This window comes from Heloderma suspectum, chromosome 1 (genome assembly GCF_057233095.1).
Source record: "Heloderma suspectum isolate Gila_16-S chromosome 1, 16-S_ref, whole genome shotgun sequence".
In the NCBI taxonomy this organism is placed as follows: domain Eukaryota; kingdom Metazoa; phylum Chordata; class Lepidosauria; order Squamata; family Helodermatidae; genus Heloderma; species Heloderma suspectum.
In genome coordinates, this window is record NC_139458.1 from 43,881,224 (window position 1) to 43,897,102 (window position 15,879).

Consider the following 15,879-nt stretch of genomic DNA (forward strand, 5'->3'; position numbering starts at 1 on the left):
AACCTTTCAAGTACTTGAAGAGCGCTATCCTATCTCTCCTCAGTCTTCTCTTCTCAAGGCTAAACATGCCCAGTTCTTTCAGTCTGTCCTCATAGGGCTTTTTTTTCAGTCCCCTGATCATCTTTGTTGCCCTCCTCTGGAACCCTCTCCAGTTTGTCTGCATCCTTCTTAAAGTGCGGCACCCAGAACTGGACATAAGCAGTGCTGAGCTGTATCCAATGTTAGTCTTGCTTAGAGCAGACCCATTGAAATGAAAAGGTCTTAAGCTAGACTAACATGGGATACAACCCTATGAAATAAAAGGTTCACTGTTGCCATTGGCTCAGCCATTTTCAGTTTCCAGTAAAAGCTCACCCCACAATTTCATCTTATCTCTTTAGCATTAGGGTCCATAAGATAGTGCCTCTCTATTCTTCATATCACAACACAAAGAACGGGAAACCTTTAATCAGAGTTTTCAGTCAAATAAGTTTGTCAATAAGAATAATATGCCTTTTTCTTCCGAGCTACTTTATTTCTAGATGATATGTGCATGCATCACAGCAGGAGAGGCATCCCCCTTCTCTCTACACAGGCCAGAATGCATCTTCTAAGGTTGCTCTTGCCATCTTAAGTTTTTACAAGACTAAATCCTAGGTTGCCTCCCCTCTGCTTGGTTCCATGACCAACTGTTCTAGGGCACAATCGTTTAGGGCATTGAGAAATTTAACCTCTTTGTCATGGCTGGAACATGCATTTATCCAATTAATGTGGGATAATTGAAGTCACCCATTATTACATCATTTCCTTGTTTGGACGCCTCCTTGATTTCGTTTTCCATCTCCAGGTCACTCTGAGCATTCTGGTCTAGGGGACGATAGCTTTCTACATTCATAACTTTTTTTTTTAAAGGGTGTGTTTTCCCTGGAAAACTTAGTTGTGTGCTATGAGAAGGTGGGGAAATTATTTATAGTTATTTACTTACAGTTATTTACTGTGAGTACAGAATAGGGAGGAAAGAGTCAACTGCCCTGGAATCCTCGCCCTGTTGCTAAACTCACACAGTTGCTTAACTTGCTTGGTTGTTGAGTCCTGTCACTGGGGCTGAGATGCCTTGTCACTGGGGCTCTTCATGCTCGGAGAGCTGGCTCCATCGCAAGCATGCCTCCTTATATTAGGGATGTACGAAAATCACTTACCTTTCGGGGATTATGCTGATGGTGGGGGGGGAGGCGCTCCGTCCCTCCCCCCCCAGAATCCTGGCCGGCCGGCTGTGCTCCGCAGCGATTCTGCGGAGCCACCGGCTGGCTCTGCCAGCAGCTGGACATCCGGCCACTGGTTACGGCCGCCGCCGTTTGCGTCCTTGCAGTCAGCCGTGAAAAAACAAACAAACATGATAGACTACGTAAAGATTTACGTAGCCTATCAAGACTAGATTTTAAAAAAACACCGTAAATGTTTACGTAGCCTATCACGGCTGATTTAAAAACAACAACAACGTGCATACGCAAATGGCGGCGGCCATGGCTGCCACCATTTACGTTCCTTATTTTGGCACATCTTAGTCTACGTAAACATTTATAGCGTAGCTATTTGCGTTCCTCTTATTTTCGCCGTCTTAGTCTACGTAAATGTTTATGTAGACTAAGACGTGCCAAAATAAGGAACGCAAATGGCGGCGGCCATGGCCGCCGCCATTTGTGTACGCGTGTTTTTTTGTTTTGTTTTTTTAAGTCAGCCGTGATAGGCTACGTAAATGTTTACGTAGCCTATCATGGTGTTTTTTTAAAATCTAGTCTTGATAGGCTACGTAAATCTTTACGTAGCCTATCATGTTTGTTTTTTTTTTAACTGGAAATGGCGGCGACGGCAGCCAGTCGGAAGACCGGCCGCTGCCGCCAAACCGCCGCCGGAGCCGCTTCTGCCGCTGCCAGGAAGATCCGCCAAGGTAAGTCCCATCCCGGGGGGGGGCGGGCCGTTCCGCCACTGATTTCGGGGGGCCGAATGCGCTGGCCTCCCCGAGATCCGTGGCGGAACTTTCGTACATCCCTACCTTATATAGATAGGCCCAGCTGCTGCTGCAGTAAATCTGATTGGAGGGCCTTGTTTGAAAAGCAAGGGAGGCTGTGTGTAAACTCCTGATCAGCACTGGCTTTCAGTGGCTGGGAGTACAGGTCAGTTGGCCCCTCAGGGAATGGTGATTCCTATTTAGGAAGGAGGGCTATTCACAATAGTGAATGGGAAACCTATTGAGGGGAGCTCCTGTATTCAATGGGTTGTTGCAGGGGACAGCAGACAAAGGGTAGGTGATTTGGGAAGGCTGTGGCTTGCAAGGTCTAGATCCTTTTTCTGTGTGTTTTTTAAAAACTTAATTGATATGCTGAACCCGTAAACTTGCTTTATTTAGTGAACTGCTCTTTAAGGTCTAAACTGAGCCCAGTCTGAAGCTAGCCTGCACTTTTTCCTGCTTTAAGCAAACTCTTATTCCCCCTTTCTAAGTTTGGGGTTAGTTTAAAATATGCAGCTGAGGTTCATTTTAACCACTCAGTGGTCTTTGTTAATGCAAGGCTACAAGGCCTGTACGTTCTTGCTGATTCCCTCCTGACATTTAGCTCTCTCTTGCAAACTAGCACAAAGTGGGCTAGATGAAACAACGATCCGGTGGATCCACAGTTGGCTACAGAATTGGACTCAAAGAGTGCTTATCAATCTGACCTTCTCAAACTGGGGAGAGGTAACGAGTGGGGTCCCCTTCATGGATCACTGCCTTGTTGTGGCGAAGGGGCTTGCGTAACTCAGTGAAGCCATAAGCTATGCCGTGCAGGGCCACCCAAGACGGACAGGTCATGGCACAGAGTTCTGACAAAATGTGGTCCACTGGAGAAGGAAATGGCAACCCACTCCAGTATTCTTGCCAAGAAAACCCATGGAACGTATCACAAGGCTAAAAGATATGACGCCGGAAGATGAGCCCCTCAGGTCGGAAGGTGTCCAATATGCTACTGGGGAAGAGCAGAGGGTATTTCCAAGTAGCGCCAGAAAGAGTGAAGCGGCTGGGCCAAAGCCGAAAGGACACTCAGCTTTGGATGTGTCTGGTGGTGAAAAGAAAATCCGATGCTGTAAAGAACAATATTGTTTAGGAACCTGGAATGTCAGATCAATGAATCAAGGTAAGCTGGAGGTGGTCAAACAGGAGATGGCAAGATTGAACATCGACATCTTGGGCATCAGCGAACTAAAATGGACAGGCATGGGCGAATTTAATTCAGGTGACCATCATATCTACTATTGTGGGCAAGAATCCCTTAGAAGAAATGGAGTAGCACTCATAGTCAACAAAAGGGTGGGAAAAGCAGTACTGGGGTACAATCTTAAAAATGATAGAATGATCTCAGTACGAATCCAAGGCAAACCATTCAACATCACAGTAATTCAAGTCTATGCCCCAACCACTGAGGCCGAAGAAGCTGAGGTTGATCGGTTCGATGAAGACCTACAACACCTTCTAGAACTAACACCAAAAAAAGATGTCCTCTTCATCATAGGGGATTGGAATGCTAAAGTAGGAAGTCAAGAAATCACCGGGATAACAGGCAGGCATGGCCTTGGTGTACAAAATGAAGCAGGACAAAAGCTAATAGAGTTTTGCCAAGAGAACATGCTGATCATAGCAAACACTCTTTTCCAACAGCACAAGAGGCGACTCTACACATGGACGTCACCAGATGGTCAATATCGAAATCAGATTGATTATGTCCTTTGCAGCCAAAGATGGAGAAGCTCCATACAGTCAGTAAAAACAAGACCTGGAGCTGACTGTGGCTCAGATCATGCGCTGCTTCTTGCAAAATTTCGGCTTAAATTGAAGAACGTCGGGAAAACCACTAAACCATTCAGGTATGACCTAAATCATATCCCTGATGAATATACAGTGGAGGTGAGGAATAGATTTCAGGGATTAGACCTGATAGACAGAGTGCCTGAGGAACTATGGACAGAGGTCCGTAATATTGTTCAGGAGGCAGCAACTCAATCCATCCCAAAGAAAAAGAAATGCAAGAAAGCCAAGTGGCTGTCTGATGAGGCTTTACAAGTAGCTGAGGAAAGAAGGGAAGCGAAAAGCAAGGGAGAAAGGGGAAGATATATGCAACTGAATGCAGAGTTCCAGAGAATAGCAAGGAGAGACAAGAAGGCCTTCTTAAATGAACAATGCAAAGAAATCGAGGAAAACAACAGAATGGGAAAGACTAGAGATCTGTTCAAGAAAATTGGAGATCTCAAGGGAACGTTTTGTGCAAAGACGGGCATGATAAAGGACAAAGAAGGCAGGGACCTAACAAGCAGATGAGATTAAGAAGAGGTGGCAAGAATACACAGAAGAACTATACAGGAAAGATCTGAATGTCCCTGATAGCCATGATAGTGCGGTCACTGAACTTGAGCCGGACATCCTAGAGAGTGAAGTCAAGTGGGCCTTAGGAAGCATTAGTAACAACAAAGCTAGCGGAGATGACAGTATTCCAGCCGAGCTATTTAAAATCCTAAAAGATGATGCTGTTAAAGTGCTGCATTCAATATGCCAACAATTCTGGAACACTCAACAGTGGCCACAAGACTGGAAAAGGTCAGTTTACATTCCAATTCCAAAGAAGGGCAACGCCAAAGAGTGTTCAAACTACCGCACCATTGCGCTCATTTCACATGCCAGCAAGGTGATGCTCAAAATCCTACAAGCTAGGCTTCAGCAGTATGCGAACCGAGAACTACCGGAAGTACAAGCTGGGTTTCGAAGAGGCAGAGGAACTAGAGATCCAATCGCCAACATTCGCTGCATCATGGAGAAAGCAAGAGAATTCCAGAAAAACGTCTATTTCTGCTTCATTGACTACGCTAAAGCCTTTGATTGTGTGGATCACAACAAACTGTGGCAAATTCTTAAAGTGATGGGAGTACCAGACCACCTTACCTGTCTCCTGAGAAACCTGTACGAGGGTCAAGAAGCAACAGTCAGAACCAGACATGGAACAACCGATTGGTTCAAAATTGGGAAAGGAGTACGACAAGGCTGCATATTGTCACCCTGCTTATTTAACTTATATGCAGAGTACATCATGAGAAATGCCGGGTTGGATGAATCACAGGTCGGAATTAAGATTGCTGGGAGAATTATCAACAACCTCCGATATGCAGACGATACCACCCTACTGGCAGAAAGCGAAGAGGATCTAAAGAGCCTCTTGTTGAGGGTGAAAGAGGAGAGTGCAAAAGCTGGTTTGAAACTCAACATTAAAAAAACGAAGATCATGGCATCTGGCCCCATCACTTCCTGGCATATAGAAGGGGAAGAAATGGAAGCAGTGACAGATTTTACTTTCTTGGGCTCCAAGATCACCGCAGACGGTGACTGTAGCCCTGAAATTAAAAGATGCTTGCTCCTTGGGAGGAAAGCTATGGCCAACCTAGACAGCATAGTAAGAAGCAGAGACATCACCTTGCCGACAAAGGTCCGTCTAATCAAAGCTATGGTTTTCCCAGTAGTAATGTATGGCTGTGAGAGCTGGACTATAAGGAAGGCTGAGCGCCGAAGAATTGATGCTTTCGAACTGTGGTGCTGGAGAAGACTCTTAGGAGTCCCCTGGACTGCAAGGAGGTCAAATCAGTCCATCCTAAAGGAAATCAACCCTGAGTGCTCATTGGAAGGACAGATAATGAAGCTGAAGCTCCAATATTTTGGCCACCTAATGCGAAGAGAAAACTCCCTGGAAAAGACCCTGATGCTGGGAAAGACTGAAGGCAAAAGGAGAAGGGGATGGCAGAGGATGAGATGGCAAGATAGCATCACGGATGCAATGAATATGAACTTGAGCACGCTCCGGGAGAGAGCGCAGGACAGGAAGGCCTGGCGTGCTATGGTCCATGGGGTCACGAAGAGTCGGACACGACTGAACGACTGAACAACAACAACAACGAGTGGGGTACCACAGGACTCAGTCCTGGGCCCAGTGCTCTTCAATATTTTTATGAATGACTTGGAGGAGGAGGCGCAGGTAATGCTGATCAAATTTGCAGATGACACAAAATTGGGTGGGATAGCTAATACTTTGGAAGACAGAAACAAAATTCAAAGTGATCTTGATAGACTGGAGCGTTGGGCAGAAACCAGAAACCAAATGCACAGTTACAAGATGGGGGATACTTGGCTCAACAACACTACAAGCGAGAAGGATCTTGGAATTGTTGTCCATCACAAGCTGAATATGAGCCAACAATGTGATGTGGCTGCAAAAAAGGCAAATGCTATTTTGGGCTGCATTAATAGAAGCATAGCTTCCCGGGAGGTACTAGTTCCCCTCTACTCAGCACTGGTTAGGCCTCATCTGGACTACTGTGTCCAGTTCTGGGCACCACACTTTAAGAAGGATGCAGACAAACTGGAGAGGGTTCAGAAGAGGGCAACAAAGATGATCAGGGGACTGGAAACCAAGCTCTGTGAAGAGAGACTGAAAGAACTGGCATGTTTAGCATTGAGAAGAGAAGACTGAGGGGAGATATGATAGCACTCTTCAAGTACTTGAAAGGTTGCTATAGAGAGGAAGGCCAGCATCTCTTCTTGATCATCCCAGAGTGCAGGACACGGAATAATGGGCTCAAGTGACAGGAAGCCAGATTCCGGCTGAACATCAGGACAAACTTCCTGACTGTTAGAGCAATACGACAGTGGAACCAATGACCTAGGGAGGTGGTGGGCTCTCCCACACTGGAGGCATTCAAGATGAGTCTGGACAGCCATCTGTCGGGGATGCTCTGACTTGGATTCCTGCATTGAGCAGGGGGTGGACTCAGTGGCTTTGTAGGCCCCTTCCAACCCTACCATTCTATGATTCTAAGTTTGTAAGGGGTTAACCCTCTGGAATTTAGCTGTGCCCTTGTTTTGGCTTCAGCTGCTATTTATCAATTTGAATTGTTACCTGAGGTACTTTAATAGATAATTAAGTAATTTGACTTACCTTTCCCTTGCACAGTTGCTTAAGTTGCTTGTTCGCTGACGCTTTGTCACTGAGGCTGAGATGCCTCATCACTGGGGCTCCTCGCACTCAGAGATGGCTCCCTTGCAAGTGTGCCTCCTTACATCCTGTATAAGGAGGCACCCTGTATAAGGGCTGTTGCTCAGTAGTAGAACACATGTTTTGCATGCAGAAGGGCTTAGGTTCAATCCCCAGCATCTCCAGCTAGGGCTAGGAAAGAATCCTGCCTGAAACACTGGAGAGCCTCTGCCAGTCAGTGTTGATGGTACTGAGCTAGATGGACCAAAAGTCTGACTCGCTATGAGGCGGCTTCCATGTGTTGTGTCCTCTTCTCTCCTCCATTCTTGGTTAACCCAGGAAGTCTTCAATTAACTATTATTTCCCATTACATCTGAACTGAGAAACTATGATTTACCAAGTTCAGAACAAGCCAGGATCTTTTGTGTTAGTTCTCTCCTCCACCCCTTTTAAGTTGACATGAGTGTGTTGTTGGCAAGCCGTCAATAAAAAGTATTGTTGGCTCACCTGCAGAGCTGATGTATGAGAGGTTCGGTCTTTCCTTGGTGCTGACTTTGTGTGTGTTTCTATCATACACCCACTTTTCTTAAAACCAATACAGTAATGGGCTATTTATTTTTTACTATACCTGGAAAATAAAATGGGATGGCATATTTGAAATACCAGTGAGGTGAGAGATTGCTTTTTTTTATTTCATGTTATTGCTGCTTAATGGCCTAAATATTCTTCAGTGCTGGTTTGATAAGCTGAGGTGGGTTATTGATTTCCAAGACTGTGAGTTAAGATGTCTTAATGATAAGATGTTTAAGTCCTATTCTCCATTAGGGAAATCTTCCACAGTTACTTAGTATTTTGGGTTTTTCTCCACTAGTATATGTGACATTGTGGAGGCAATATATAAGGAGCTCCCCTTAGGACCTGTGGACAACCCATTATGAAGTAAATAAATAGCTATATAGCTTCCTTATTCCAAGTGAATCATTTGTCCATCTTGCCAGTACTATTTGTTTTGACTAGAAGCAGTTATCCAGCATCTTGGGCAGGAGACTTTACCATTATTTGCTATCTAACCTTTGAAAAAACCCCAAAACTAGAGATGCCAGGGATTGAACCTTGCGCCTTCTGCATGCAAAGTATGTAGTCTAAAACTGAACTATGGTCCTTCTCCATATAAGTTACACAATATAATATTGACCAGGTAATACTTAAGGGAATAATCAGACCATAGGCTAGTCATTCTGATGTGAATACTGGTTCCTTTCCCAGGAGTAGATACATTTAAATATTTCATGCATTAAACTTTTAGACGTTGGTGTGGTTTGTGCTTTCTCCCATGGATTTAAAATGGTTAAACAGGAAGCTGCCTTAAAAGAAGATGGCTTGGTTCACACAAAACGCTAAGCTTTGATGTGGTTTGTTGAAATCTGAAATCATGGTTTGTTAACCAGCTACAAACCACAAATAGAAGCCATGATTTGTTGTTGGCTTATGAAGTCTTTCTTGTTTAGTTGTCTCCTCCATGTTCTCTTGTCGGGGTTGAAGAAAAATTTCATGTTCCTAGGTGCCAACATCAAATTTGCAGGTGCCTAGGCAACAGTTATCTGGATTTTTTCCAGCTTATAGCTAGAATGCTATATCTCAAATGGACATATATGAAGCTGTGACATTCCCTCATCCATCCAATCACTGTACTGAGTTTTGGGATAGATTAGGGGTAGCACCTACTGTCCTACATTTCTCCTGGTGAGTTTTTAAGCTTATGCATTCACCAGCACAACTACCGAAGGGCCCTGCTAGAGGTACCAAATGACTTGCTGCAGTCCGGAAGCACAAGGTAGGGCACCATGCAACCTGGTGCCCTGTCAGGTTGCAGAAGTCTCAGTTAGTGCTTTACCTCTGATTTCCATAATAAGGGGTACAGTTCTTTCCTCAGCCCTTAAAAGTGAGGCACTGTGATGTATAAAAGCTTGAGGACTGTGAAATGCACAAGGAGTTCAATTATATACTTCATTCTGAAACTAGCAAATGGACCTGGCTTAGTCCTTAGTTTGATATAGCAAAGCCTTCAAGCAAAATTATGCAGCTGTCAGAGTTGGACCTCTTACGCCTGCCCTGTCTGAGTGAAGCCAAGCCCACTGCTCCAAGCACAACTCCTGCCATGGTACACCCCTATCACCCCTGAGGGAGGGGACTGTGACTCTATTCTCCTGAGGGGGCAGGGCTGCCTGCTGCAAAGCTATGTGCTGGTTAGGGAAGTCTGCCACCTATTGACTGGCATTGATAATGCGGGCTTCAAACAAATGAGCATATTTTAGATAGATAAAGCATTTAAAAAAACAAATAATGCTAAGGTGCACACCCCTGCAATTTCCTTAGTATGTAGGGCAAGTTTCAGGCGTCTAGGTTTCATGGTCCTAGAGCTATCATGCTGACAGACAGACACATATCTTCCTTTTATTATTATAGATACCCTGCCAACCAGCTTAAGTTTAGCTTCTTATACTGGAACCTACATATACCCACCAGACACGTGCCAGCCCTATCCCTACCCCATTGTGCACTTTGCCATGCAGACACAGGGACTTCCTAGGCTTGTGTGCAACCTTGCCACCAACTTTCTACGTATTGGAGGGTCACACTACTGATGCTTCTGGCAATACTGAGTAGACATAGAGTGGAACTACATGTATTATATATATATATATATATTGAATGTTCGTCAGATTTTTCGGGATACATATAAATTAAGGTTCTGATGATTTTGCACAAAGCAGATTCCTTTCTTCCCCTTCAAGGCTTTAAAGCATCGAGATGCTAATGCTAATGAAGTGGAAATTGTCTTGAAAAATAAAGTCCTCAAAATGGAAGGTGAAAAAAGCAAAGTAAGCTTATTTTATTTTAACATTCATGGTGTGCTATCTTCCTGTTGTGATTGATGCAGTGGTTTTTACTTTAATAAAACTAAGGTATTTGCTTATGTCTTAGTCCTCTCCCAGGGCAACGGCCATAGGAATAAAACTCTGTGGCTTTTATACGAAGATGACCAGCTGCTTTTCAGTGGTGCCTGCCCAGATTGTACTGTTCCTTCTGAGATGAACTGTTATTAGGAATTGCTAAGCCTGGAAGGAGAAAGACAGGGAGAAAGACCTAGCTCTCACTGAGTTAGTAAATATATATTTGGGTAGTACCACTTAAGACTGCAGTTGTGGGGACTTGTATGATGGAATGTTTTCATAGATATATAGATCTCTACTGCTTCACATAGGTATCAATGAGAGAGTTGAGCCAGAACCTTCCCGCTCACATGCTAGCTTTCTACGTAGAAGGGATTTTTGTGTGTGGTAGAATATTCAGTGATATGGACCACCATGCGCAATCCGAAGATAGCTGCCCACCTCAATGAGAACTAGACCATTTTCTTCTTCAAGGCAAGAAAAAATGATTAACCAAGCCACAAGACAGATCTGTGTTGGGAGTGCCATCTCCTGTGTTTGACCCCAAACCCAGTGTAGTGTAGGGGCCAGGGTATTGGGCTTGGCTGTGATAAAACCCAGGTTCAGATCTATTCAGATCCTGTTTGGGCATTCATATCTCCCACATGATTAGGATTGCAAGAGGGAGAGTAGGGATGAGTATGCTGGGACCACCTCTTCATTGTAGTTATGTGGGGGATATGAACACCTGAATAGGTACAAACTGCTGGCACTTGACCTAATCTGCCTGACAGGATTGTGGTGATGCTAAACTAATACCTGTGTTGACCTCCTTAGAGGAAGGCTGGGATATAAATATGAAAATGTGTAAGGAGAAAAATAGATCAATGGGAAAAAGAAGAAAGAATCCAAACATAACGGCATACTTGAAATCTCTCTGAGAGGCACCCTAGACAATTTAAAAATTAGATCCTTTTTCCTGATAAATATTCCAGCTCTTTAAACTGGGCCTTTACGACAACTAAAATATCATTATAATTAAAAGCAGAGAGCATTAAAACAAGCCATTAAAACACATCCACAGATGGGCAAGAATTAAAATGTAGCAAAAGCTTACAAATGGATAAAACTGTTTTGACCACCCACCTAAAAGACATCAGTGAAGGGATCAGTCTAACCGCCCTTGGGAGGGTGTACCACAATTGGGAAATCATCACCACCAAAATGCCCTGTCTTATGTCCCCCCAGTCATACCTTTCTTATCGGTGGAACATGAAACAGGGCCTATGACAATTATGTGCAGTACTTAAAATATCCTGGTCCCAGGCTGCCTTTCTAGGTAATAAATAGCATCCTGATTTGGCCCTGCAAACAAACTGGGACTCAGTGCCAATTAAACAAGACTTGAGTGATATGGTCGGAACAGCAAACAGCAGAAATAATTCTGGCTGCTGCATTTTGCACCAATTGTGGTTTTCAAACATTTTTCAAGGGCTAATATCGGTAAGAAGACATTTTGTTTTTCTTAATGGCTGCAGTATGATCCAAGACATTTAGGGCTTTATAGTTTAAGTTCACCATCTTAAATTGTGCCTTGAAAGTAGTGCAGATCCCACAGTACTAAAATGGCATGCCTTTTTTTGTTTTATAGCTATAATACATTTGTAAGAGCAGTAGACTTTAGAAGAACTTGCATGCCATTTTGAGTCATTCACAGACATACGCAGTGTCCTCTTCTGTTTTTGCTTGACATTTTGGATGTTCCTTTTGATGTGCCTTGAAACATCACTTTAGATTTTTAAATTTCCTCCCAGTATGGGATTTCTGGCTCAGAGGAGATAAAACAACTTTAAAAGAGCAGTGTTACACCACCTTGAAAGGGGAGCATATTCAGTATAAGAGGGAGATACACTAGCAGCTCAATTATGTAATATAGTTTTTAGTAAAAATAAATAAATGCAAGTATCTGTAAACAGATCATTTGATCTAAGGTACCGCTGGGATAATAGGCATTTGGTGAGCTTAGCACAGCATTGCATAAGAAATGAGCATTCAGAGTACTTCTGGGTATATTAAGTATTGTATCTAAATAATGTATAATGTTACTAGCAATGCAATGAATTTTGTCACTGTTTCTAATCCAAATAAGCTTGAACAGGATTTGGAGTACTCCCGGAGGAAACTGGATCAGTCAGAAAACAGCCGAGAAGCTCTTCTCCACCAGGTAACTGCTTCACTGTGTATAAATCTCCTTTCACACTACGTCATGCTTAGGCCTCTTAAAACTTGCTATCAAATAGCTCAATAGATGGGCTTGAAGGAGGGTACGATAAGAAAACATTCAGAATAGTGCATACCAAGCTTGACTACAGAATGCTGTTTAATATGAGGTTGTTGTGCCAAAGTAAACTTATGAAATGTAACAGAAAGCTGGCTGTCCTGATTTAACTCGTTACACGGACCCTGACTATCCAAGATTTTATCCAAAGGCTTTTAAAAAAAACATTTTGTGTCCTGCCCTTCCTAGTTCTAGATAGCTTAGGATGAGAGAATGTTTGGCCTGAAGTCACCCATATCTTCATGGGGATTTGAGCCAGATCTCCCTGGTCCAAGTTCAGTACTCCATTTATTATTACTTATATCAAGTATTTTTATCCTTCTCCTCCAATAAAGCTCCTGGAGTCCCTTCCATATCATTAGTAAAACAAGACAATCCCAGCCTGCAGGCTTGCAGTCTAAAAAGACACGACACACAAGGAAAAAGGAATGGGGAGGGAAGAGGGGGGGAGGTCTTTCAGCATGGCTGATAGAATGGTCCTGCTTCTCACTCTCATCTTCCTCAATACAGCCTGCTGGAGTGGTTGCTATTGGTGACAGCTGAGGGAGGAGGAGACTTCATGGGGATGGTCTTCAGCATGGCTCGTGGAATCGCCCCACTTCCCCTCTCATCTCCCTCAGTTCAGCCTGTTGGAATGGTTATTAACTGGGAGGAGGGAGCTAGCTTGCACTTCCATATTTTGCACAAAAGCAGGAAGGGCTAACAATTATACAAGATAGAAATGCATGTATCATGCATCTTTAAGCACCTCTCTCTCACTCCACTTGGCCACACAGCTCAAATGTACCTAGTGTTTGCCTTCAGAGATTGCTCTGCATTTGTATCTGACTCCACTCTAATTGCTGCTCTTGAAACAAGTTGTATTTACACAGGAGGGGGCTGGCTCATACCAAATAAAGCTCTCCACAGACTTTGCCATGTTTTTCTCTCTCTCCCTTCCTCCCAACTTCATTGGCAGGGTCTTTACCTCTCAGCCACTTTAATTGATTATACTGTTTAACGTACTTTTTTAATGTTGGTTGAAAATAAAATCTTACCTATTATTCATGAATGCATATATACCTATGGGTAGAAATAGGTAGATTAAATGGTTTAAGACTGTTTGCTTTCTTTGTGTTAATATATTATGTTATGTTTTGGGAGTACAAATATTTTGGCTTTTAAAAATTCACCTTTCGATATGTTTTGAAAGAGTGGAGTAAAGTCCTGTCTTAAAAGTAAGTAACTTGAGTGATTGGACACTTCCCTGCCTGCCCTGGTCCTGGAGCTGCTTTACTTTGTTTTACTTTGCATAAGCAAATTATAATTTGTGAAAATGAATTGCCTTACAATGACTAACCTCTTTTCTGGCATCTAGGAATGTAATTTATTCAGAAGCAAAACCACACCGACAGACCTACATTTTCCATTTGTAGTGCAAACAGTGACTGGGGATTATTTTGACTAGGAAAATATTATTTTGGCATGGCAAAGGGAGGGTCAACTGCTCCTTCCCACTGTTTTGAACAAATTGGCAGCCCCTTGGCAGCTACATTTGAGTAAAATGTCTAAAATTAGGAGATCCAATCAAGGGCCTTACATATAACATGGAGTTTGGCCCTGAATACAGGCAGGCACAACTTCCGATATCTGAAGAATCCAATTAAACGGAGAGCACATGTTGGTTAATTCTTGGGTGTAGTCTGTGGATAATGGCTTATGGTCCCATTTTGCATGTAACTTAGGATCTTTTAAAGAATTGATACTGTCCATGAAGATACCTACTCACATTTGATTGAAATCACTTTCCAGTTTGTTTAAAAAAACTGGTACTTGTCTGTGTATATGTATGTGTGTGTTAGATTGAGGATCTCCGTTCCCAACTCCTTAGAGCAGAAGAGGAGCGTCTGAATCTGCAACACCAAATTTCTCAGGTTGCCATACATCACCAGAGCCATACAGATGAGCAAGAGGATGACAGGAGGAAACGAAGAGGTAGAACTTCCCTGCTCCATCCCCTACCCATTGTTAAGACAGTAAAGAAGACCATATAGTAACTGTGTCATGAGATGGATTCGGTGCTTGGAACAACATGTCTCATTTTGTTGAAAGCTGTCAGAGAGACAGAACAGCAAGACCACGTGTTAGGCAAAATCACTGTAAAAGGGCTGCATGTGCCAAACGTCTGTTGTCCACAATCTCCATGCACTGAATCCTTTTTACGACCCAAATCTACAAGGGTTCATCCAGTTTCTTCAAAAACGTAATCTTGAGATGGTAAAAGCAGTTGTGTGAATTAAAACTGAGTTGTTAGAGAAGGAAACGGGAAATGTATGTGTGACTTTTGGGGGTTCCTCTTAAAATCCCCTAAAATGGGTCCAATCAGGTTCTGGTATCTTAAAAACAAACAAACGTGGTCCTATTAATATCGTCAACTGTGTGTATTTTTATCCTTCAAGTGGTTTTGCTGTGTATGAAGCATGTGCTAGGAGGCTCACGTTTCTTCTCTTAAATAGTTATTTTTAATCCCAAAAATATGAAATAAAATTTCCAAGTGTTTTACCATAACCCAATTATCTCTTAAATTGTTAATTTAACTAAAAACCTTGCTAATTGATATTGTCTGGTAAACTGCCAACCAGCTAGGACCTGATTTCTTACAGGCTGCTGAAGGATTATGACTTGCAGCATTTAGGCCACAGTGACTGGGGCCTGCCCCTACTGATGCTGTAGGTCTCTGCTATTGCAACAAGCACAGTAGAAGCTGGGAGGCAGATGGAGGAGTATAAACATTTTAGGAACTAGATCTGAAATGTTCACTAGAGGTAATCATGTTGGCAGGCTCTGGAAGTAATCCACCAAAGCCTGCTGTTGTGTTTTTGCCATTTATTTCAACAGGGATGGCATGGGAGCTCTGCATGAACTGTTGTGGAAGCAAATGGAGGTAGCAAATCAGCTGTTCTTGGTTGATTTCAACATTTGTCCCATGCGGAATTAAACAAATCAATGTAGTTTGACCTCTATATGTGCCCTTCTAATGCGCCTAAGATGGCTATAAATATCCATTTCCTCCTTAAACCTCAATATTTGTCATACAACTGTATGAATGGAGATGTTTATAGTGGCATGTTTTCCTTGTTGAAGCTTTGATATTGCTGTTATTGGCCCTAGTCCTCTTAGGGGAAACTTCTTAATGGCTTATCTTCTTAACACAATAATGAATCCATCGTAACATCCGCAACATTAATTAAGAGTAGGGATGTCTGAATTTTGTGAAATTGGTCCTGTGTCTTTCGTGGATCATGCAGTCTCATTCGTTCTGGATTCAGTCCCCCCCACCCCTGTTATGCAGAAAAATATGCAAATAAATCCATAAGAGGGTTTGCAACAATTTACATAATTTACGTTAGTATGTAACATTTAGTGTATTGTCCCCCATTCCATTCAACTTTTCCCTGTGTATATTTACCAGTCTCAGCAGAAATGTGCATATTTTCTTATGGATGAATTTGCATAAATTTCAAGAAAGTTAAAAAAAGATTTGAAAGTCTTACAGACTTTGCGCAGCCAGAAGAGGCTGGTCCACAACAGATTCCACAGGTCGGAT

General features: G+C 42.9%; 1 protein-coding gene across 13 annotated transcripts in view; it reads left to right on the forward strand.

Annotated features, from left to right (window-relative positions):
• Positions 1-15,879, forward strand: part of CEP128 (centrosomal protein 128) — a 270,101-nt gene that overhangs the window by 41,911 nt on the left and 212,311 nt on the right. For 11 of the 13 annotated variants that reach the window (XM_084841323.1, XM_084841327.1, XM_084841325.1 and 8 more), the window contains exons 9-11: positions 9,818-9,904; positions 12,105-12,179; positions 14,135-14,267. In XM_084841323.1, the coding sequence (XP_084697449.1) occupies positions 9,818-9,904; positions 12,105-12,179; positions 14,135-14,267 (295 nt within the window). The remainder of the gene's footprint in view (positions 1-9,817; positions 9,905-12,104; positions 12,180-14,134; positions 14,268-15,879) is intronic. The other 2 variants (XM_084841322.1, XM_084841328.1) reach the window with 2 other exon arrangements.